The 23507-nt window shown below is 36.3% G+C and overlaps 1 protein-coding gene across 3 annotated transcripts; it reads right to left on the reverse strand.

Annotated features, from left to right (window-relative positions):
* Positions 1 to 208: 208 nt before the first annotated feature.
* LOC136200819 (replication factor C subunit 1) lies at positions 209 to 19774 on the reverse strand. 3 transcript variants are annotated; one of them, XM_065991304.1, is made up of 23 exons: positions 19620 to 19774; positions 19337 to 19406; positions 18929 to 19060; positions 18374 to 18838; positions 18196 to 18263; positions 17843 to 17918; positions 17707 to 17768; positions 17465 to 17613; positions 14933 to 15087; positions 14629 to 14817; positions 14380 to 14501; positions 14083 to 14290; positions 6756 to 6809; positions 5222 to 5391; positions 4489 to 4579; positions 4124 to 4305; positions 3981 to 4020; positions 2553 to 2677; positions 2122 to 2194; positions 1891 to 1983; positions 1578 to 1815; positions 686 to 739; positions 209 to 598 (listed from the first exon to the last, which is right to left on the reverse strand). In XM_065991304.1, the coding sequence occupies exons 2-23, from the start codon at positions 19337 to 19339 to the stop codon at positions 489 to 491; spliced, it is 2859 nt and encodes a 952-aa protein (XP_065847376.1). In that variant the 5' UTR covers positions 19340 to 19406; positions 19620 to 19774; the 3' UTR covers positions 209 to 488. The 3 variants fall into 3 exon arrangements, with proteins under 3 accessions (XP_065847376.1, XP_065847381.1, XP_065847370.1); XM_065991309.1 differs by having other exon boundaries at positions 19530 to 19756; XM_065991298.1 differs by having other exon boundaries at positions 19499 to 19756.
* Positions 19775 to 23507: the final 3733 nt, after the last annotated feature.

Below are 23507 nucleotides of genomic sequence, written 5' to 3' on the forward strand. Positions count from 1 at the left end.
TAGCTACTTTTAGCATTAATATTTATATAAAAACCTTGCAGTAGTAATGTTCACAGACTCTGAATGGCCAAAACCGTTAGATCTAGACTTATTGGATCTTATGATTGAGATTCATAGGATCCTAAAGCTTAAATTTAATAAGCGTATAGCTAACAATAAATGACGAAATTCATTTGGTCATTTAGGATGCAAATAAACACTACTGAGAAACCTTAAACACGGAGTATAATAAAACAGAGTATTTATCTGGAATTATACACAAGTGAAAATGGCTAAATATAATAGAAACAAAGACTTAGATTTGGGCAGTGAATAAAGGTGTAAATAGAAATAAAAACTTAGATTTGGGTAGTGAACAAAGGTGAAAAAGTGGAGTATAAGACCACGTCTACTAAATATTTGAACTGAAAACTGATGACAGAGAAAAGGAGGGATTGAGATTTCAACAGATATCTTCAAAACAAAACAAAAAAAAACCTGTTATCTATCTATCTCTTTCTCTTTGAATCCCCTCTTCCTCTTCCTCTTCCTCTTCCTCTTCCTGTTGCTGCAGCCTTCTTACCATTTGACTTTGTCAGTTCCATCTCTACTTTGATTCCTGCAACCAAAATACCATCACCACATATTGAGCCCATACACTTTTCTTTTTTACTAGGATCCGCAACAGAAAATCGATCAGACCTACCTTTTGAATTCAAACTATCAAGTTCAGACTGCAACTTCTCACCATCACCACCTCCTGAAACCACAAGTTTAATCAAATCAAATGAGAACACCAGCTCTTCATCTGCCTCACATACTCGAATCCCACGCATTCTTTAGATTGTTATCCAAGTGAGTAAAGAGACAATATATTGAAAAAATGAGCATACCAGAGATGAGGAACACATTATTGATGGACCAGATAAAAGAAAAGTTAACTATTCAAGATAAAAACAAGGGAAAGACATCTTCCGTGGTTTCGACATGTTCAACAGTGCCCTACAGATTATTCCATTCGTAAATGTGAAGATAAAAAAATTCAATAAGATCGAGATTAACTGGATGAAAAGGTTATTTCAGAGGATCTTATAATAAATAAACAAATAAATAGGGGTGAATTTCTACCCAAAAAGATACATAATTATTAAATGAAAAAGAAGAATCAAGAGAGGTACTTAAGCCTAGTGGTGAAGCTCTTAGCCTAGTGGTTGAGAGCTTACCTATGACTAGGGAGGTCATGGGTTCGAATCACATCCGGGTCTGGTGGGGATTTTTCTTTCTTCTTTAATGTAAGCGCATTGTGCGCAAATTATTATTTTTTTTAAAAAAAGAGAGGTACTTAAGCACCAACTACAACTAGGTAGGAATAGAGCTAATATAGTACCAGGATAGGCTGGGTTCTTTGGTGGGTGTTGGAGAAAAATAAATTCCACATCCTAATTCACAAACGACGTGATTCTTGGAGATCATGCAAAGGAGAGACAAAATATGAACTAATGACCGATAAAAGCACAAATATCACAAATAATTCTACCATGAGATGAAGAAATTACATGGTGATATGATATCAACCACAATTAAACTACATTATTTACCCAAATCTTCTTCATCTGAATTTTCGTCTTCTGTGTCTACCAACACATCACCATTTTCCGCTGCTAAACCATCATCAGATGGTTCTAAAAGCGCTGCAATACGCTTCTTGGGAGCCTTTTTCATGCCAGGAAGTGGGACCAAATCAGCAGATCGTACCATCCTTGAGCTTCCTTTGTATGCTCTGGTCAGAGCTGCTTTGACGGCAGATGGAATGCCATCCATGGGATTTGGATGCCCCTAATAAATAAACATAAAAGGTTCACAATTTGTAAATACAATAATAATGGTTTTCATAAAAGCAGATATGATCACCTGAAATTTTGACAACTCCAGAATAGTATCAGTGTCTTCCTGACTTATCGAGTAAACATTCATGAACTCCACAACCTTCTCAATGGCCTCATCCTAATCATCATCAAATACATAATAATGCAAATGACCAACCAATTACTTCCAGAATATTGGTATCTCGTGAACATAAATGATATATTGAAGCCATCAACACTCTGTTATGGAAAAGGAGAAAGAAAATATATTTCGAACCTTAGGCAGCACCCGAAGAGGATCAGTCAATTGTTTCAAAAGAATCGTATGATATTCCAGTCGAAGAGTCTCCCTGTAAGATTTTCACCAGGATCAGGCCAAAGTAGAATAAAAGGAGAAAGAATAGGACTGCTGCTGCATATTGACATTTCAGCAGATAAATTGGCAAAGAAAAAGGCCAAAACACCATACATTAGAACATTTCCTTTTACTTATTTAGAAAAATCATATATTTTTTTTTATATACGTATTATCTTTAGAGAAGCATCTAATCCTACCACATTTCTACCCTTATAAATAAACAGGACCAGAATCCTAAACAATGTGCCAAGAAGCGTAAGACATTTAGCATTTCCCAAAGATATTTAAGAATTAAACTCCACATCATGTGCCTCATGCTAAAAATTATAATTTGGATGTAACAAAGTTACCTCCCCAAATTAGATCCACGAGATGCAAGAAGATGAAGATGTAAATCTTCCAAAAGCCTCAAATTTTTACTCATAGTTGAATTCTTTCCTAGCCAACCACCAAATCTGTTAAAGTTTCGTTCTCCCTGAAAAGCCAAATCACTATAAAAATATCAAACAGCATTAAGATAATGTCAAAATACTGCAAATTTATCAGGTCAAGCATCAAAGCAATTGTATAACAACAAAAACAACAACAACAAAGCCTTAGTCCCGAAATGATTTGGGGTCGGCTAACATGAACCATCATACGAAACCGTGAAATCAAGTCATCTCAGCGACATAAATTCTCTCCCTCCAATCCGCGCTATCCACTACCATATTTTCCTCAATCCCCAATAAACGCATATCACTCTCAATCACCCCCTTCCAAGTTTGCTTAGGCCTTCCCCTACCCCTCTCCATTGCATCCCTTTGCCACTCTTCAATCCTTCTAACCGGCGCATCAAGCGCTCTTCGTCTTATCTGGCCAAACCACCTTAGTCGGTTTTCCCTCATTTTATTTTCAATAAATGTAACCCCTACTTTCGTCCTAATTATTTCATTACTCACCCGGTCCTTTCTCGTATGATCCCAGAAATTTATACTACACATGGAAAAATAAAACAACAATAGAATCTATTTACAGAAAGCTCAATAACCATAAAATGTTGGCATATATTGCTATCAATTTCCAGTCATCAAAAGAAGCTGTAGTTTTATTAAAGTTTTAGTTAACCAAGACCGTCATAAAGTCGTCAAATTAAGTTAAGGAGTCCGTCAATTTAAATTACATTGCAGAAAAATCTGATGAAATGGTTTAATGGTTTGAGAGACAGAGAGAGAACCCTAACATATCCTCAACCTACAAGTTAAAAGTCCAGCAGGAATGAATGTGACTTCTTCTATAGGTTAAAAAGCAAATAGAGCGAGAATTCAATATGAGATACTAGTAAATTTTGTAAACGACACAAACGGATAAATAAGAGTAATTACTGGATTTGTAGCAAACAAAACTAGGCTAAATCATCAAGCCATGTTATCAACTAGAGAAGTTGAAATCATTGTTTAAAGTAATATTCTTGTTTCAAGGTATTTCAGATAATTAGAATGACATGCCTAACCATACAGCTAATCATCCTTCAAAAATAGTAAGTAATCATACTGCCAATCAATCGGCTATTCAAATATTCCCTAACCTAATCTTTCTTTTGAAAAATAATCATTACAAGAAGTAAGAGCAAAGTTGAAGTGCATTTGCAGCCTCTTTATGCTATGTATTGCATGAGAGATTTTACTAATTTAGCAAAATAAGCACAAACAACTACCAACTCAGATCCACCCATATGGTAGAACAAGAAAGGACAGGACCAACCAGCACATTGAAAACGGGAGACGCATGATTATTACCTGTTCCAGTGTCTCCCTTGATCCATGCAGCAATGCCGCACTGATTCAAACAACACAATGAGATAACAGCCCAAGTTTCAAATTGAAATCCACAAGAAGAGTTCTGAACATTTAAATCTGAGGGCCCATAAGAAAATACATACGGAATAATAGAGGAAGCAACACAACTTGATGGAGCAAGTTGCCATTGTTGATATCTTCGAATCTGCACATTAATTATATCTCCATCAGCTATAGACTCAGCAGCACGTGCAAGCATGCTCATTCGCTTCATCCCGCTGTCATCCTTAGCAATTGAGCTTGGCCGATAGTTAATATAGTTTTCCTGCCAAATTAACCAAAACTTAAAATCCTCCAATTTCAAATTTGGCATCTCAGTGGTATCATAATCAACTTCAAAGCTGGGGTGTCTATCACGTTCTATTTACCATTTTCAAGGGTCTACTTTTCATGAATTTTTTTGATTGCCAATAAAGTTTTCGCTTAGTTATACAGGAAAGAAAAGAACCTGAATAAGAAGAGGGATCAAATCAGAATCACTCATGCTAAGGTCAATTCGCTCATCCATCCTCAGCCTTCCTCCATTGAAACCGAAAAGCCTACAACCGAAGGGATTAATAGATAGCAAGTGTTTTGTAAGAAAACTTCTGAATAATTCACATTAATGCAAGAAAAACAGCTTCTCAAAACCTTAAATAAGCAAAAATGGCAGCGTTATGGGCCAGCAGCGACCCATAATGTTATTAATATATGCCATGTGCCCTAGCTCTCTTCCTACAAGCCCAAAGTATTTTATTTGTAATAAAACTGGCTTTCCTCTTAGTAACTGCATTATGCAGTAATTTCATTTACAGTTACAGACCCCTATGTACTATTTAGGTTGAAAGAAATAAAATGGAAGACAAACAAGTATTTTCAGACAATTATTTCAAGAGATCAAAGGTTTCCGTAAGGAGCCCCTTCTTTTAGATATCGTAGGTTCTAAAGGAAGAAAAACAGCAAACAAATCAAATAATCTTTCTCGTCCCATAACTAAATCCCAGGCTTATAACAGAGAGAAGCACAGCACTATCGAGGCCACCAAGCATGAAAAAATGCAAGAAGATCTAATAATGGATCCTTCAACAGAGAAAATGATGCGCCAATTTGATATATTATTCTATAAAAAACCGTTATATAGAATAGAAATTGAAGCACGTGGTTGAATTAGTAAAAACTGGATCATCAAAGACAAGACGTACTTGTCAACAGCTGTGAATGGAGAAATATCTTCATCCTTTCTACTGCTAGAAAGGCGCTGTCTGATATCATCATAGTTAATAGCTGACATGGAGAGGCTCATATATTCCAACTGGTTGAGTGCCATGCGCATATCTCCATTCACTCTTTCTGCAAGTTCCTCAAGAGCAATCTAGAAACCAGAAAGAAAGGAGAGAGAGACAGAGAGAGAGAGAAGGATGAAAAGACAACTTATTACAAAAGTGGAATCATAAGAAACATGCTGATTGACAAACCACTAGAGCTTGAATGCAAGAAACATCAAACAGTACAAGTAATTAAATAAGCTGCGAAAGCTATAAATTAATGATAAAAAAAGTAAACTTAATGGACAGGAGGAAACATGGGGAAAACCCTGAATTTTCCATACATTTAATTCCAGCACCCAAAGAATATCAAAAATACGTGTACAAGAAGACTCCCAGAGATTATTAAGCACTTCATTCTATTTACAAACTATGATTTCCTACTATGTTGACATTTATACAATAGAATTGCATCAATAAATAAATCATTTTATTGAGTACCAGACTGAAGTAGGACCACATTCTGCAAAATTATTTGGAGGTTTCGTATGCCACAAGATGAATACATAGTATGATAGTCGTAAAATCAATATTGCATTAAGAATGTAATATTCATATTCTGTTCAAGAATTGAACAGTAATATTCAAGTATAAATTCCTAGTACTAACAAAAATAATATATATCCCATACAAAAGAAATCAAAATATAATATCATACAATACAAATTTTTCTTCTATAGTTTTAAATAAAGTATTTATAGATATATTATGTGCCATTTGATGGAGGCCTAGACTAATAAAGAACTCCAAGGAAGTGTAAAAAAAAAAAAAGTTCTTAAAAATAAAAGCATAGTAATATAATGAGTATAAAAGAGACCTACAAAGTGTAATGCAAAAACACTTTTGCCCAAAATGATGTTGTCACCTACATATATATATATAAAGAAAAAAATAGGCACCACAAACAGGAAAAAGAGTCGGGTGACTGACATAAGCAACTTTTTTTGGTATAATATCACATGAGTACTTGCCTAGTGATCACCATTCAGCAGCATATCATCTTTCAATCTATCAATTGTGCCACTCTTTTCCTTAAACTATGATTGCCATGCAAATTTATTTTTTCATTCTTTTTTTAGGAGGGTTTCTAGTTTTTTTCTATCAAAAATCCTTCTTTACAAAATGGCAATCTGAAAATACTTCTATGCGACAATGAAGTGCATCAATCAAATCACTTCTACTTGCCTGGTTCTCTTCCCATTTGGATAAATCAGCGCAAATTTGTGAACTTTCTTGATTAATGAATAGCATCAAATAATGTAAGTTGGTAAATGCAACCAAAGCTTTTGATTCAAATAATACTCACACAATTAACGATTCTGCAATACAAATAAAATAGTGGAGAGCATCCACAAGATGATACAAACTCCAATTTTAAAAAAAAAAAATCACTAATATTCAAGTAGCATACCTCATTAACTTTAAGGCCTTCTGCAGTTGCAATTTGCATTAACCTTTTCGCCATCTGCCATAAATCAAATTCAACTCCAATATAATCTCATGTACCCCTCAAAATATGTTACAATAGAAGATGCATAGCTAAGAAAATGTACGTCATATGCATACAGCAAGCAACAAGTTAACAAAAAAAAATCATGCCACTGACAAAGAGGATGCACAAGTAGTATATATTATAAAAGCTCCAATCTGAAGCCCTTCTTTGTGCAAATACAAGTATTAACTTGAGGCTTTCGCCATTCACAACTTGCACCACTAGTGAAACATTAAGATAATGTCTTAGATTTCCACACATATTGAATTCTTTGTCTCACTGCCTTGAAATCACGTTCATTGAATTTGAAACCCACCTCAAATTCTGCACAAGATGTCTTACAAAGTAAACAAGTGGTGCATGGAAGAAAATGGCAAGGCTAGGTGTCCAGGAACCAAATAAGAGTGACTTATGGATTAAAAAGGCAAACTGGTTGATTCATAAATAGTTACAACAAAAAAAGGCGATGTACAAACCATGCCTTTATAGTAAATAAATAAGTTAAATTAGCAGCCGTATTTGAAAGTGGCAAAAGTTGAAGATGTGGAGCTCCCTTCATAAAAGGTGTCGATACCGAACTTCCACATGCAAATCTGGTTTCTTCACCAATCACCGTTAATTACGCAGAAAATCAAGTACATGGGTCATGTATATTATTCTCTTGAACTTCTTTGAGAAAGAACTAAAGTTGACATTTTCAAACAGCTAAATACAAGTTCAACAATATTGGATGTAGCTCTAGTGAGGTGGGAGGTCTAGTTCAAAATCTGCCTCTTCAATCCCCAATTACGGCCAAAAAAAAAAAAATTAATCCAAGATCCAAACTGATTACCTAATATTTCCAGAACAATGGCACAACTCTAATGAGTAAACTTCTATAACTCACACTACAAGGGGGTATGGTACGGATACTAGGATATTGATCTTATTTAGAAAGTTTTATTATTTAATATTCTGTTATTTAGGAGCTCTATTATTTAAGGATTTTATTATATTTAATGTTTTAATTTATTTAGAAAGCTTTATTATTTAATATGCTATTATCTAGGGATTCTCATTGTTAGGGAGTTTTAGTATTTAGGAAGTTTTCTTATTTAGAAGTTTTATTACTTTGGAGTTTTCTTCTCTATTTAAAAGGGAGGATTATATTCAATAAAGGGAATTAAGAATTTTACAGTGGAAAAGAGAATTAAGGGAGTTCAGTGATTTTCTTACAATCACCATTGAGCGTCAAGGATAGGCGAATCGAAGAACAGGAAAAGCAAGGGAAATCAAGAATTTTCTTGTGAAAAGACCTGTGACAAGATCCTATTTGTGGGCCCATAACATGGAAACAGAGAGAAAGAAGAGTAAAGTAAAGTGCCACAGTTCACCAATTCATCATAACAGATATTCAAATGTCGAATGCCCCAAGTGAAAGAAATAGGAAAAAAATTCACAGATAAACCAATAGATCAAACCTTTTATAGAATGAATCACAAGTCCAAGATTTTTGGCAAAACTACAAGAGAGTGAAACATGAGAACAATAATCATCCATCCTACTGCTCAATAATTCATCTTATTCAACAATAGAATCAACATCTATGCTACTGCTCAATATCAACTCATGGACTGGCAAGCCCCCTGCTTCCTGTGCCTTATAAATTGCAGAGCCAAAAAAAAAAAGAAGGAATTTAAGGTTAAGAGCTTAAAGTTAAAAAATTCAGTCCTTGCTGTGGTTGATAACACCATTATTTGAGATCTTAATTTTAAAATGTTCAAGATATTTTAACTTTCAGCATTTCAAAAATACTTAATTATGTCAAGTATTAAAAATAGTTCTACATAGCTTGTATGTAGCAGCTATTATCTTACTGTGAACTAGGAATACTATGCTACCATTGGCACACCATTCATCACAAGCTTAACCAATACCATAATTACATCTTCCAACCACCAGTCTTTTGATACAACAAAAATCAACACTGCCACAAAAACTACAGAAGAATATCGTCCTTCCTAATTCCATGAATAAGGTTGTAAAATACATACCTGATATCTAGTTCTAAGCCGCAGCACTTACTAATTCAGTAATATTTTAGCCCTCGGTTGCTTTTAGTGCTAACAATGCTAGGCTAATAAATTTTGTCTATGTTTAAGGTTTCGAGTCGCCGCCAATCATCACTTGGAAATACGTGTGTGCGGACGTGATTGGTCGCCCTATCTGTTTGGATTGACTCTGTGTGGTTTGGTCTCGGTAAGGACGATCTTCGGAGAGATTCAAAGTTCGTTTTTCCGGTTACGTGAAGGGAAGAGATATGATCTCACATCAATCCGAACTAATTTGGTTATAGATTCGGATGTTTGTGGCGGCCAGCGTAAAATTTAGCCACATCTTATGACATGAACCATACTATAAATACCATTGAGGCGTTCCCTACTCAGCGACGCGTTGCACTTCCTAGACGCGGGTGTAGTGATAAATGTGCAAGGGTTGCTAGGTCGTCGCCCCGAAGCGGCGCGCCACCCCAGGACCCAGGGGTGGTGTCAAATATGCAAGGGTTGCGGGTAAATAAGCTAGTCCACGGTAATGGTAGGGGTAGGGGTAAGGGTAGTAGGTTACGCTTTGGGACATGGAACATAGGTTCTTTGACAGGAAGATTAGCTGAAATTGTAGATGTTATGAAAAGGAGGAGAATAAATATAATGTGCCTACAAGAAACCAAGTGGGTTGGAGCCAAGGCTAGAGAGATAGCTCCTTGGGGTTATAAGCTTTGGTACTCAGGAAAGGATAAGGGTAGAAATGGAGTAGGTATTCTTATTGATAGGGAGTATATTGATGATGTAGTAGCGGTGTCTAGGAAGAGCGATAGAATTATGAGTGTCAAGCTAGTGATAGGGGATGAGGTTGTGAATGTCATTAGTGCATATGCGCCACAAATAGGATTAGATGTCTCTATAAGACAAACTTTTTGGGAGGACTTAGAGGAAGTGGTGCAACAGGTTCCTAGGGATGAAAAAATGGTACTAGGGTGATCTCAATGGACACGTGGGTTCTAGGCGAGATGGGTTTGAGAGTGTTCATGGGGGGTATGGTTTTGGAGATAAGAATGAAGCAGGAAATGATATTTTGGAATTCGCATCAGCCTATGACTTGAGTATCATGAACACATGGTTTATGAAGAGAACATCCCACTTAGTGACTTATCGGAGTGGCGGTAATGCGAGCCAAATTGACTTCTTCTTAGTAAGAAGTGCTTGGAGAAAAAGTTATATTGATTGTAAGGTGATCCCTGGTGAGAGTACGACAACCCAACATAGAGTAGTGGTGCTTGATTTTCGAAGTAGGAAATGTATAAGAAAACAAACACCACAAGTAGAGACTAAGATTAAGTGGTGGAAATTGCAAGGAGAGAATCAACAAAAATTTGTGGATGAGATGACCAAAAAAGATGTTTGGACTTGTAATATGGATTTAGATATAGATTCGATATGGACTAAGATGGAGCATAGTATAAGGGAAGTAGCGAAGGAAGTTCTAGGGGAATCTAAAGGTAGCATGCCACCGGGTAAGGACACATCTTGGTGGACAGAAGAAGTACGACAAGCAGTAAAGAGTAAGCGAGAATCCTATAAAATATTGGGGAAATGTAGGAGTGACGAGAACTACGAAAAATACAAAGAGGCTAAAAGGAAAGTAAAGAAGGTCATACGAGATGCTAGAGCAAAGGTGAATCGGGATCTGTATACCAGATTGGATACAAAAGAAGGGGAAAGAGACATATATAGAATTGCTCAGATGAGAGATAGGAAGACGCGAGATCTCGGAAAAGTTAAATGTGTGAAGGATGTGGACTAGCAAGTCCTAGTTGGAGATAAGGATATCAAGGAACGATGGAGGTCCTAGTTTGATGACTTATTTAATGGAGATCGCAGACAAGATGTGGGAGATATAAGTATCCATCACGATATGATAAATCATGAATGCCTGCGGAGAATTCAAAAAGGTGAAGTCAAAAAGGCATTAAGTAAGATGAAGTTGAAGAAAGCAGTAGGACCTGATGGCATCCCTATTGAGATTTGGAGATGTTTGGGAGAAAGAGGAATCGAATGGTTGACGACGTTCTTCAACAAAATTTGGAGAAACAATAAGATGCCATCAGAATGGAGGAAAAGTATCTTAATCCCTTTGTATAAGAACAAAGGCGATGTCCAAGATTGTGCCAACTATCGGGGAATCAAATTAATGAGTCACGCTATGAAACTTTGGGAGCGAGTGATCGAACAAAGGCTAAGGAGGACGGTGAAGATCTCGGAAAACCAATTTGGCTTTATGCCGGGAAGATCAATTATGGAAGCCATCCATCTAATGAGACAATTAATGGAGCACTATCGAAATAAGAAGAAAGACTTGCATATGGTTTTCATTGACTTGGAGAAAACATATGATAAGGTACCAAGGGAAGTACTTTGGTGGGCCTTGATAAGGAAAGGCATTTCGCGGAAATATATTGACATCATAAAGGACATGTATGAGCGAGCATGCACGAGTGCACGTACTAGTGTTGGGAAGACTGAAGAGTTTCCTATTACGATTGGAGTGCATCAAGGTTCCGCACTAAGCCCATTTCTTTTTGCCATCGTTATGGATGAACTAACAAGTTCACTTCAAGATGGTATACCATGGTGCATGCTGTTTGCAGATGATATTGTGTTGGTTGATGAGACGAAAGAAGGAGTGGAGAGGAAGTTGGAACTATGGAGACAAACTCTAGAATCTAAAGGCTTTAAGTTGAGCCGAAGTAAGATAGAATATTTGGAGTGTAATTTTAACAACGATAGAAGTAGGGAGGCAGGGACAATCACCCTAGATGGGAGAGTTGTTCAGGCCTCGGAGTGCTTCCGGTATTTAGGATCTATTATCCAAATGGATGGAGAAGTAGATGAGGATGTTGCTCATAGGATTAAAGCTGGTTGGTCGAAGTGGAAGAGTGCTACGAGTTTCCTTTGTGACCCTGGCATGCCTAATAGATTGAAGGGGAAATTCTACCGGACGGCAATTAGACCAGCATTGTTATATGGTACGGAGTGTTGGGCAGTGGTCATACGAGAAAGGATCGGGTGAGTAATGAAATAATTAGGACAAAAGTAGGGGTCACATCTATTGAGAATAAAATGAGAGAAAACCGACTAAGGTGGTTTGGCCATGTGAGACGTAGAGCGCTTGATGCGCCGGTTAGGAGAATCGAAGAGTGGCAAAGGGATGTAGTGGTGAGGGGTAGGGGAAGACCTAAGCAAACTTGGAGGAGGGTGATCGAGAGTGATATGAGTTTACTGGGAATTGAGGAAAATATGGTAGTGGATAGGACGGAGTGGAGGGAGCGAATTTGTGTTGCTAACACGACTTGATTTCACGGTTTTATATGATGGTTCATGTTAGCCGACCCCGAATCATTTCGGGACTAAGGCTTTGTTATTGTTGTTGTTTGATTTTGTTCCCTCCACAAAAAAAAAAAAAAAAAAAAAAAAAAAAAAAAACCAATTGATGTTTTAATATATTACAAGACAAAAATGTCATAGCTAAATAAACACAATTAGAATCTCAGTAAAAATGCCATTCAGCAGTCAAAAGGACCATACCCAGATGATGAATAAATACTACTAAAAGAATGGATCTTTATGTTGTTGGAATTAAATTACCAATATTTTTATCAGATGTAAAACTGAACCAGACACAATTTCAATGTTAAATATCTCCTAAGTATGAGTTGCAAATCCTCATTTTCACCTAACAAAACTCATAAGATAAAGCACCATGGTGATAGTCATTAAAGACAGAAAGGCACATAATGGCACTAAGGGGTTCCAGAGCCTAAGTACAATGCATAGGTGAGCCTAATAGAGGTAAGGGGCCAAAAAGAAAAGGCATTCATAATTTAAGAACTATTATATGATATAAATATTACTTAAAAACATAAAATGAGTGTAAACTTCGAATCAGAGTTCTGGACATGTAGAAAAGAGTGAAATGAAGATGCTTAAGGGACTTAAAGCAATAACCTTACCTTAACTGTAAAGAACAACCAATAAGGCACACTCACCATCAAACTCATATATCCTTCACTGTCATTATCATCACATTTCCATTTCTTTTCTCTTTGATATTCTTCTCAAAAATCAATATCTTCCTCATCCGCAAGTACTATAGCATTATTGGCCCTCAAATAAGAAGAAGCTTTTGTCTATTCAAAACCATCAAACTCATATATCCTTCACTGTCATTATCATCACATTTCCATTTCTTTTCTCTTTGATATTCTTCTGAAAAATCAATATCTTCCTCATCCGCAAGTACTATAGCATTATTCAAAATACTAAAAGTGGGGGGGGGGGGGGGGGGGGGGTGGGTTCCTTTCATTTGACCTAACATGGTAGATATCCCCTTTAGTTCTACTAGCTCTAGGATGCTATTTTATGTCAAATAATAATCTCACTAATTTAACCACTTTCTCTCTATCTGCTCATTTGTTTTGATATAACACTTTTTCTTGGTGGAATCAGAGATAGAGATTGCTTAATGGATCAAATCAAAAAATTATAATAATAACACATTCCTCTCGTATGCCTAGTACCTGACTCGATTTGCAGGCATTCGTGACAAAGAATGCCTAACAGCGCATTTAAACAATGCAGGTTTTTCAATTGGAATGATTAAGCACAAAAATGTGCGGACTCATGTTATGGAAGTGCCACTTCATACTAATAAGTCAAACAGCATATCTCCTTAGCATCACTACTATAAAACTATAAATTCTTGCTAATGATAATTAGAATTAGAGGTGGCAATTTCTGACACGAAAACACGATTACAGAGCCAACCCGAATGACACGACACGATTGACACAAAAATCATTTTTCTAGCATTTATAACATATAAAACCATATGGAACATAAATATGAGATGACACGATTTTGACACGAAACACGATAATTGCCAGGTCTAATTAGAATACAAGCCTTTATGGCTATGAATAGAACAACCGGCGCAAAATAAGGCCTCTATATATCCTTCTCTATCTATGGAAAAAATCTAACAAAGCAAATCTCTAATTTGAACGGGTAAAAAGCCTGAATAACACACAGGAGTTTCACTAAAGCCACAAAGAGTGTAAATATCACAAATTCAAACCATTATCGAAAAAAATAGCCACTGTAACAAAGAATTTAATTTCATATAAATATATGAACAAGGTGGGAATATAAACCTGCTGTTTTGTGGGTTTCCGGAAGCTGAGAAGCAAGCAGTAGTTCACTAGACTCTTTAGTTTCTGACTATAACGATCATTACAAATGCAGATAATAGGGATTTTGGATTTCTTTATGCTGTCAATAAGATCAGCAATTCCTCCTCTATCTCCTGCAGACATTCCATCAACTTCATCCATGATTAGCACGGTTTTTGGATGCTTTAACCTAAATTTTCATAACAATCAACTCACATATCAGGAAAGATCTACATCAACATTACACAACATGAAAATAAGCTGAAAATGCAAATCAACCTATTCATGCCAACACCCAGAGTTTCATTACTAACTGATTCCTTTATGCAATTTGCATTGCTCCCACCAATTCCCTTATTAATCTTGGCACCAGCCTTTCCCCGACTGTCACTGGCATTTACCTGAAGGACACATTTATTATAGAATATGAAGCATCAAGATCAAACATACAAGACTTCGGCAGAGCAGAGTAATTTTATGCTGAAATAATCGCTCAAAAAAATGGATGTCAACAATTTCATCGCCAACCTCAATTGCCTGGAAACCAAGCATCTGACTGACCACCTTTGCTGCGGATGTTTTCCCTATACCAGGCGTCCCACTCAGAAGTACAGCTTTTTTGGCACTAGATTCAGTTTGTTTCTTGCTCTTTCCCTTGTTTCCACTGTTAAGGAACTGCTGATTCCAATTTTTCAACCAGCTATGAAGCTGGTTAACCTACATCAGATGCGTAAAATAAGCTTATTAAAACAGTTCTAAGGAATTAAACGAAATAACAATAAATTTTGATTAGTTAGAATAAATCAAGGACAGGTGTGGCCACTACACATACCAGTGATTGATTCCCAACAATATCATTTGGAGCCTTTGGCCTATATTTTTCTGTCCATGGAAGGGTAGAATGTTTGATAGCTTGTTCATTCTTCTTTGCAGGAGAGGCACCAGTAGTTGAATTTTCCCGGCTCATATTTGTTGTCAAAGAATTGCCTAGATATGAAAACAACTTTATGACATTTGTGAGAAGATACCAAACAAAAAACTTACTTAACCAAGTAATTCAGCAAGGCCATGCTAACTAGGTAGGCACGAGAAGTAAAACACCACTACTCCAAAAAAGAAAGATAGGATCACTTTCAAACACATTGATAGAAATAGAGAGAAGAAAGGATATTTGCTGGACCAACTCGTCTATGAGTCTAAGGTCTATTCGAGAAGGGGAGTAGGGGTGCATGGAACAGAATACTTGCGAAGAGAGAAGCGAGGGCAAGAAGATAGTTATAGAGAGAGAACAGGTAGTGGAGAGCAGCTTTTGTGAAATTCTGAATTTGGGATCTCAGCCTATGGCTTGGGGAGCCTCTGCTGTGTGAGAGAAGGAGTTCTATTATGATTTCTTTTTTATTCTCTTGTTATTTGCTTAGCTCTGTGTAGTCCTATTGTTAAACTATACTGTTAAGTTGAAGAATTGATCTATAAACCATTGATCCTATTGTGAGTTGTGTTGTTTGGAAGTTCTACATACAAAGCAAAGGAATGTAATTATGTAGTACGCAAGCAGATCAAACAATTCAAACTTTGCCACGTTTTCACAGCAAGTATAAATTCAGGTCAAAACTTACACGGAGTATATAAATTATATTCCCCAACATCTTCATCAGCTTGCTCAAAAATCAAATGCTAAAGTACATATCATCAGATCAACTAAAGTCCAGCAGGACCAGCACATTAGCAGAAGCTAAAACACAACTATAGAATTCCCCCTTCCACAATTCAAGGTCACTGCATCACCCTCTAATAATATAACTAGAAAGGAAAAACCAAGAAGAATATCTAGAGTTCCTCAAAAGGCTTAATAGCTTGGCAGCCCCCTCAACTTGTCCTCTTTTTTCACTTTGCCCCCTCAACTTAGGGGACAACCTATTAGCACCCTTCACTCAACAAATGTAACACTTCGTGCCCCTTATGTGCCTACATGGCATTGAGTACACCTTCCAAGACACCTTCCGCATCCTGATTTGAACCCTTCCTTCATTGCTTTGAAACAGACATATAAACCTAAGGGGCACACAGTGTTGCATTTGGTGAATTGAGGGGGCTAATAGGATGCACAAGGTGAGTCAAGGGGGCTAATCAATGCCATGTAGGCACATAAAGGGGCACGAAGTGTTACAGTTGTTGAGTTAAGGGGGCTAATAGGTTGTCCCCTAAGCTGAGGGGGCAAAGTGAAAAAAGAAAAGGACAAGCTGGGGGGGTAAAGGGGCTGCGAAGGTATTAAGCCAAAAAAAAATATCTAGAGGCTGCAGAGTGGGCAGTCAAAGTAGAAATGTGATATAAATGCTGAAGTAAAAACACTGCAGAGTAGGCTTCATTTGGTCTTTACACAATGCCTTTTGTAAAAATTTCTGACCACCATTCAGTTAAAAGACTTCTTTTTACCCAATAAGAAAATAACAGCTAAACTCTAATGCATCATATCAACAAAACTGCAACTCCAAAAATTCACCTTTTTAACATGATAACGACATAAAGACAGTAAGAGTATCAAGTGACAAGAAAGGATAAAACAGTCATATGCAAAGTTTTATTGGATAAGAAAGGATAACGCTTATTCATTGAATACAAATGGGAAAGAAGTATGGATCTTAAATCTTAAAGAGATAACTAGTCCTCTTTTTCTTTTCTTTCCTCATTAAAGGTAAAAACAAGGTATAACTCCTAATAATTTCTCTTTTGTTTTCGTATCTACCTATTATCTCCATCCAAATAAAGCACAGTGGTTTTGGTGATTGAAAACCGTCTTCCAACACCCACCATACCCACGCAGAAGCTTCCATGGCAAGAGATGAGGATTCCTAAGTATCAGATTACAGCTTCAACTTAATAATAGAAACATATGTGCTAAAAAATTATCATCACAAGTTTAATACAGAGGATTAAGTATTAAAAAATGTGGAGGGGCATTATATAGGTAGAGAGAATTAGAAATCAGACTAACTCTAAAGAATGTAACACCAACTGATATACTTCTCCCAGAGTGACAACAGAATATCAAACTAGCTTATCACGACATCATTCTTTAACTCATGCAATGAAAGCATAGCAATCAATTAATAATAGTCTTTCTTTTCTACGTAACAGATCCAAATTACAGATAGCATATGTACAGATATTTTCATCAAAAACGTGGACCTGTATGGAACTTCTTTATGTTTGAACTAGTACATTGGCAAGAATAAGACAAGGGAATATTTCAATAGTAAACTGCAGAAGAGATAAACCAAGCCAGGAGCACAATCAACCTATCAGTAACTAACAAATGACTAAAATAATTTGGAAAAGAAAAAAAGATGGTCATTTTGGAGCATACTCGTACTCTTCACTTCAGCCCTCTGAGGAGTTTTCTTCAGCTGAGATGCAACTTTCTGCACAGCTTCCTTTTCCTCTTTTTGAACTTGAGCTTTTCCATTTGATGATTGTATCATATCAAAGAGTCCATCCTCAGTAAGGAATTTAGTACTACATAATTGAATTAAAATTAGGAATTCAGAATGAAATATGAAAAAATAAAAATAAGAACTTCTGAGTTATGTTTTATCTGAGATAACCTACCCAAGCTCTTTGGCTTTGCTAGATTTTCGTCCCCCAATATCTTCATCGCATAAAAGATAATTCTGCATATAGATGATGTTAATAACTAGACATGAATTGCAAATAAAGCAAAATACAAATAGAAGCATGAGATGACCGTTTTCTTGCTGATAGATCCAGTAACACGACCTCCATGTCGTTTAATCAAATCTTCTGCTTCCTCTCTTTCCAAACTGGAAAGATGATCAAAGTTCAAAATATAGCTGGTATGATCCCATTTCAAAGCTCAAGGCACATAAACGAACATAATCAAAGGAGTTAAGCTATCCCAGCATGTAATACAATTTCAGAATTATGATACCATCATACCACACATATGCAGAAACTGCATTAGGATATTCAATAGGAAAAAAAATTGCACCACAAAGAATATATGTATATATAGCCTAATCTCAAATGTAACTCCAAGGAATTGAAATTGGAGAACAGAAAAAGGAAGAAACAGAGTACCTGTCAAGTGTTCCACTGATTACAAAAGTCAACCCAGCTAAACAATCGGGAGAACCCTCTGGGACTTCCTGCGATTGTAAAAGAAAAATAAAATAAAAAAGATATAAGTAAAAAGACAAAGAGTATGATGAATTTAAGCTTATCTAAATGCAACATGCGTCTATGATTTGCTTTTTACCTTTTCTCCTTTGTGTGGAGGATCTTTTCTCTCGACAAAATTCATAAATCCACCCCTCCCACCCCCTCTGCCTCTTCCACTAGTTGATACTGATGATCCGCCCCTACCACCGCGACCTCTTCCACTGGACTTAAGGGGAGATTCAGTGTCCTTATCATCTTCATCACTTGCATCATTATCTATAGGTTTCTGAGCAACTCCTCTACCTGAACCACTCTTCAATCTCTTATTGGGAGCGAGCACAACAGAACTTTTCTTCTTATCCAGCAAAACAAAATCATCATCAGTATCATCATCTTTGTGAGCTTTCTTGGAAGGAGGGAATTTCACCGATTGATCACCATAATTTTCTGCTTTTCTCTTTGCTGGAAGTTCCTCTATTTCCTTCACATCTTTCTGCTTTTGTTTGTCTTTATCAAAATACTTGCTAGTTTTCCTTCTTGAAGTTTCTTGGCCTCCTTGCACCTAAAATTGTTGCAAAAGGATAAAATAAAATTTTAAGAAAAAATGCTAAAACTACAATATGCAACTCCAGCTTTATGAAAATACACTGACGGGTGTTTCAGGCTTTGACTCAGCAGCTGGAGGTTTCTTCTCCGTATTCTTTGAAGCAGGCTGTACAGGCTTTGTGGCATCGTCACTGCCTTTGTCATGAGCCTTCATTAACCATTTCCTAATATCTCGTTGCTATAATCCAAACGAAAATGAAAGGCTTCAATAATCATTTTAAATAAATAAAAACAAACCTCTTATTTTATATACTATTCACATAAAATTTGCCTATGATACAGCAAGAAGAAATCATTATAAATGGTTATTCCAGAAACAATTAGCCCAAATAAAGGAATGCTATAAAAGCAAGAAATTATAAGCCTCGTCGCCTAAACTACCTCTTTTATGATGTTCGTTCTCATACTTTCACCGCATAACCAAACAGAAACTATCAAAAGAAACCTAACTCACCATTTCCAATTCGGACTAAGCTTTGTGCAGGTTTCCAATGCGATAGATTTCGCCCTCAGAGATATTCAATCTGAAAAACAAGAACAAAAAAATGTGATAAAAGATTACAATATTAATAATAAAGAAAACAAATTAAAGTAAAAGAGTGTCGATTTGTATCACTTGATCACTAGTATCTCAGTGACAATTATACCACCATTGACGGGGTTTTAAGCTTTGACAGTGAACCCATTTAAGGAATGGAGAAGAGTTGTAAAGGGAAAACAAAGCATGAGAACCGAACCGGACGGTGGAAAAGAAAGAAGCCTCAGCTTTGCGAGGCAAGTCTGTGATACTGGAGCCCGATGCAATTCAGAAACCCCTACCGAAGTGATTTTAGACGAAAACTGTGTCGTTTTTGGTATGCGAAAACTTTGTAAAAGAAATGGTAAGGAAGGATGACTTTTTCGGGGAAGTGAAGAAAGTATAAAAATTGTATAAATTTAATGTATAAAAATTTACTCTGTATATTATGGACATTTTGAACTGATTTATTTGACTTTTATATCAAACCTTTTAAATAAATTGAAACAGTTTTATATATGTTTATTTTATTTTTAACAAAGTAAGTCTTACTTTGTGTGTTTTCACCATTAAATGAATTTTACAATCCATCATCCAATAGTGAAAAACACAAAGTAAGGGTTACTTTGTAAAAAACAAAGTAACCATAGAAGGCACCCTTAAAACTATATTCATAATACAATAAATATTTTACACACATTGATAAAAAAATATATATATATATGTTAGCTTATATGTGGCAAACTTAGTTGTTAGAGCATCTCCAAAAGACTTTTAGTCCATCCTTTAAAAATAATATAAATATTTGACTGAATGATTTGAAGAGTGATTAATACATATCATCTCCGATAATATTTAAGAAAATTATAAAATTGGATTAAATAGGAGGCTCATTTATATATTTAGACCAATTACTTAAGTCATTACAAATCTAGACCGTATATTTGTGACTTTCTCAAAATACTCCAAACCTTTCATCTTCCCCCTTCCCGTCTATCGGTTTCATCATTTCATCTCCACATTCCTGTCTATTTCATCTTCCCCTTCCTTTATATTGTGCGAATCGTCAAGAATTTTTTCATCATCCTGTCCCTTCTTCCTCTCTTTGTCTCTCTGTTTTTTGTGAAGGCATGGTTCTTCATCTTCCTGTTTCTTCTTCGTCTCTTGGTTTCTTTCTTCTTATGCGAATCGAATGCATCGTTATTCAACGTTCTTATGCGTTTATCATATGTTTATTGTCAATTTCAATGGCAAAATGCGAAATAAAATGGCTTCACAAAATGAGTTTGCATCACATTTTGTGAAGTCTGCGAAGCAATACTACGTCAATTAGCCTCTCAAATGACTGTTAAAAATCGTCATCGCGCAAGAGAAAAAATTGTCAAAGGACTCGCTGTCATCTGATGGACCTTTAGACGACGGTTGGGTTTTGTCATGTGAAGGCACGTCACATGACATGAGCCTATTTGCAGGCTGTCATATTATTTGTGTTACGATGACAGCTTATTTATTATTACTATCACCTTTAATGTCATCGTGTGACATCCTAATAATTAAAAATGTCAAGTAGATATACGGAAAATTGGCATATTGGTATTTACGATGACAGTTTGTATAATAATTTATATTGTTCTAGCTTGTTTCAGATGGCATAGATCTTAATCAATCATGTCAATGGATTTATTTTCAGATGTCATATTCGTTTATTTTAATGTCTTCATATTGTTGTTTAGATGACATTTTTTTTAAATAAAATGTCATTCTTTACCTTCTTTTTCGAATGAATTTCTGGTTTTTACATGAATAATGAAACATACTCAAATGAACATGAACTTTTATATATCAATAGTTTTAAATTTATTGGAGACCAATACTTATAATCTGTTTACATTTGTACATATACTTTTCTGAATGTAAGATCAAAAAAATAAGGAAATACATATCCAATGAACAATATCGAATCTTGATGTATCACTTCATATCTTGAAGTCGTTATTAGGCTTATAATCCCCAAGTCTTGATATCTGCAAAACCAAAAACAGGTCATTAATACACTAACATCATGACACAAAAGCCTAAATACACTACTTTTTCCCCTTTTCACGACCTCTCACTTAGCCACTCTCATACCAGTATAAATAATAAGCTTTTTAATCATTCAGTTCCACACATTCTATACATTCAGACCCAGAAAACTTACACTGTATAATGGCTACCCTTGCAAGTATTCAGGAAACGGTCTTGTTGGACCTATGGAGATTGTACATGGAGAACCCAGGGTGGCTTCTAGCCATCAAAGGTATTACACTGTCAATCCATATTTTCTTCTTTAACTCTTCCTAATTTCATTTTTCTACATATCATGATTCTTCTGATCTTTGATGCTAACAGGTCCTCTGGATGAAAACTTTTTACAATGGGCAGTCAGAATAAGAGGCCCCAAATACACCCCATATGAAAGATTTTCTAGTCTGTTTTCCATACTGACAAGCATTGCATAATTGATTTTTTTTTTTCAAACTTCAGTTTTGGCAGTCCCTCAACTAATTGCTTTATTGCTAACTTGGCCAGGAGGTCCATGCTTACATGACCAAGTCTTCTGTGCCATAGCCAGGAATTTTCTTCCTTTGACACTAAGAATATATTTTTTGAAAACTTCTTTTCCAAATTTAGCATAAAGACATTATCGACACGAGGGGGCAGTTAAAATTAACTCATTAGTCTTGCCCTCGAGTATTTGACATCCAGAGGCATCAAATATAACTTTCCTACCGCTGTCACACAGTTGAGCTATGCTCATTAGGTTATATTCAAGTCCTCTGACTAGGGAGACTGACTCAATAGTAGGGTTACCACCAACGGTTCCTGACCCAACTATCTTACCCTTTTTGTTGTCTCCAAAACTTACGCTTCCTCCACGTTTATCCACAAGTGTGATGAATTGAGTTTCATCACCAGTCATATGCCTCGAGCATGCGCTGTCAATGTACCACAACTTTGACTTCTCAACACACCTCAGGCCCACCTGCAATACACTAGTTACTTTTAGGTACCCAAAGCTTTTTGGGTCTTCGTTTGTTAGGCTCAGCAGGTGATACATTATATTTTACTCGGTGGCGACACACTTTTATAGTGTGGCCATTCTTTCCACAAAAGTCGCAGTTGGCCTTTTGCTGGCGAATCCATTTCCGCTGACCAGCACCTGGGTGCTGAGCGTGGTGACATACTTTTGTTGTGTGTCCTTTCTTCCGACAAAAGTCACATTGGACGTTTTGCTGGGGATTCCATCTCCGCTGACTAGTACCTAGGTACTGAGCGTGCTGATGGAAATTTCTTTTATTCGGAACCCCGAGTTGGTTCTGAATAGATGTGATGTCCTTTTTCAGTTTCTTGGAATCTGATTGGACCTTAGTGACAAACCTATGCATGATCTTTAGATTCTCATCTTGTCTGGTATTGTCCTGGAGAAGATGTCGAATGTTACTGAGCTTGACCTCCTCTATCTCATCACATCGCCTGCTGAGTGCTCGTACTTTCATGTTACATTTTTTTAACGAGTGTGTAGAGATCACTCAGGGAATTTATCATTTCATTTATGAGCAAGGGAAGAGACATTACCTCAGTAGAATGTTCCTTATTGTCTGATGCACATGAGGGTTCAGTTTGCTTAAAAGCACAAGGCTCAGCAAACTCATCAGCCATGAAACAGATGTTTGTTGACTCAGTGGCACCAGCTTTTGATGATGATGATTCATCACTATCACTCCAGCCACCATTGCCTTTCTGTTGTTCTTCTTGTTCTTCTTCAAGGTATGACAGCTTGATTTGATATGGCCAGTTTGATGATATTCAAAGCAGGTAATGGGCTTTGAGCTTTCTTTCTTGAATCTATTATCGCTGGACTCAGCTTTATATTTGTCATTCTTTCTGAATGGCTTCTTGTTGTATTTGTCATTTTTGCGGAATAGCCTTTTCATCTTTCTAGTGAACATGGCCATTTCTTCATCATCTGATGAGCTTCCATCGGTAGAGTCAGCTTTCATGACAAGAGACTTCTGCTTCTTGTCTTCAGACTTTTCTTTCACCTCAAAGTTCTTCATTGAGATCT

Source organism: Euphorbia lathyris, chromosome 1 (assembly GCF_963576675.1).
Source record: "Euphorbia lathyris chromosome 1, ddEupLath1.1, whole genome shotgun sequence".
NCBI classification, from domain to species: Eukaryota; Viridiplantae; Streptophyta; class Magnoliopsida; order Malpighiales; family Euphorbiaceae; genus Euphorbia; species Euphorbia lathyris.

Bases quoted from the DNA above. Each gene is read 5' to 3' on its own strand.
- LOC136200819 (XM_065991304.1), bottom strand. The intron at 14,291-14,379 runs GTTGATTTGCAT...ATGAAAATTTAG, and splicing joins CTGGGTGTTGGCATGAATAG to GTTAAAGCATCCAAAAACCG. The intron at 599-685 runs GTAGGTCTGATC...TTTTGGTTGCAG, and splicing joins TGATAGTTTGAATTCAAAAG to GAATCAAAGTAGAGATGGAA.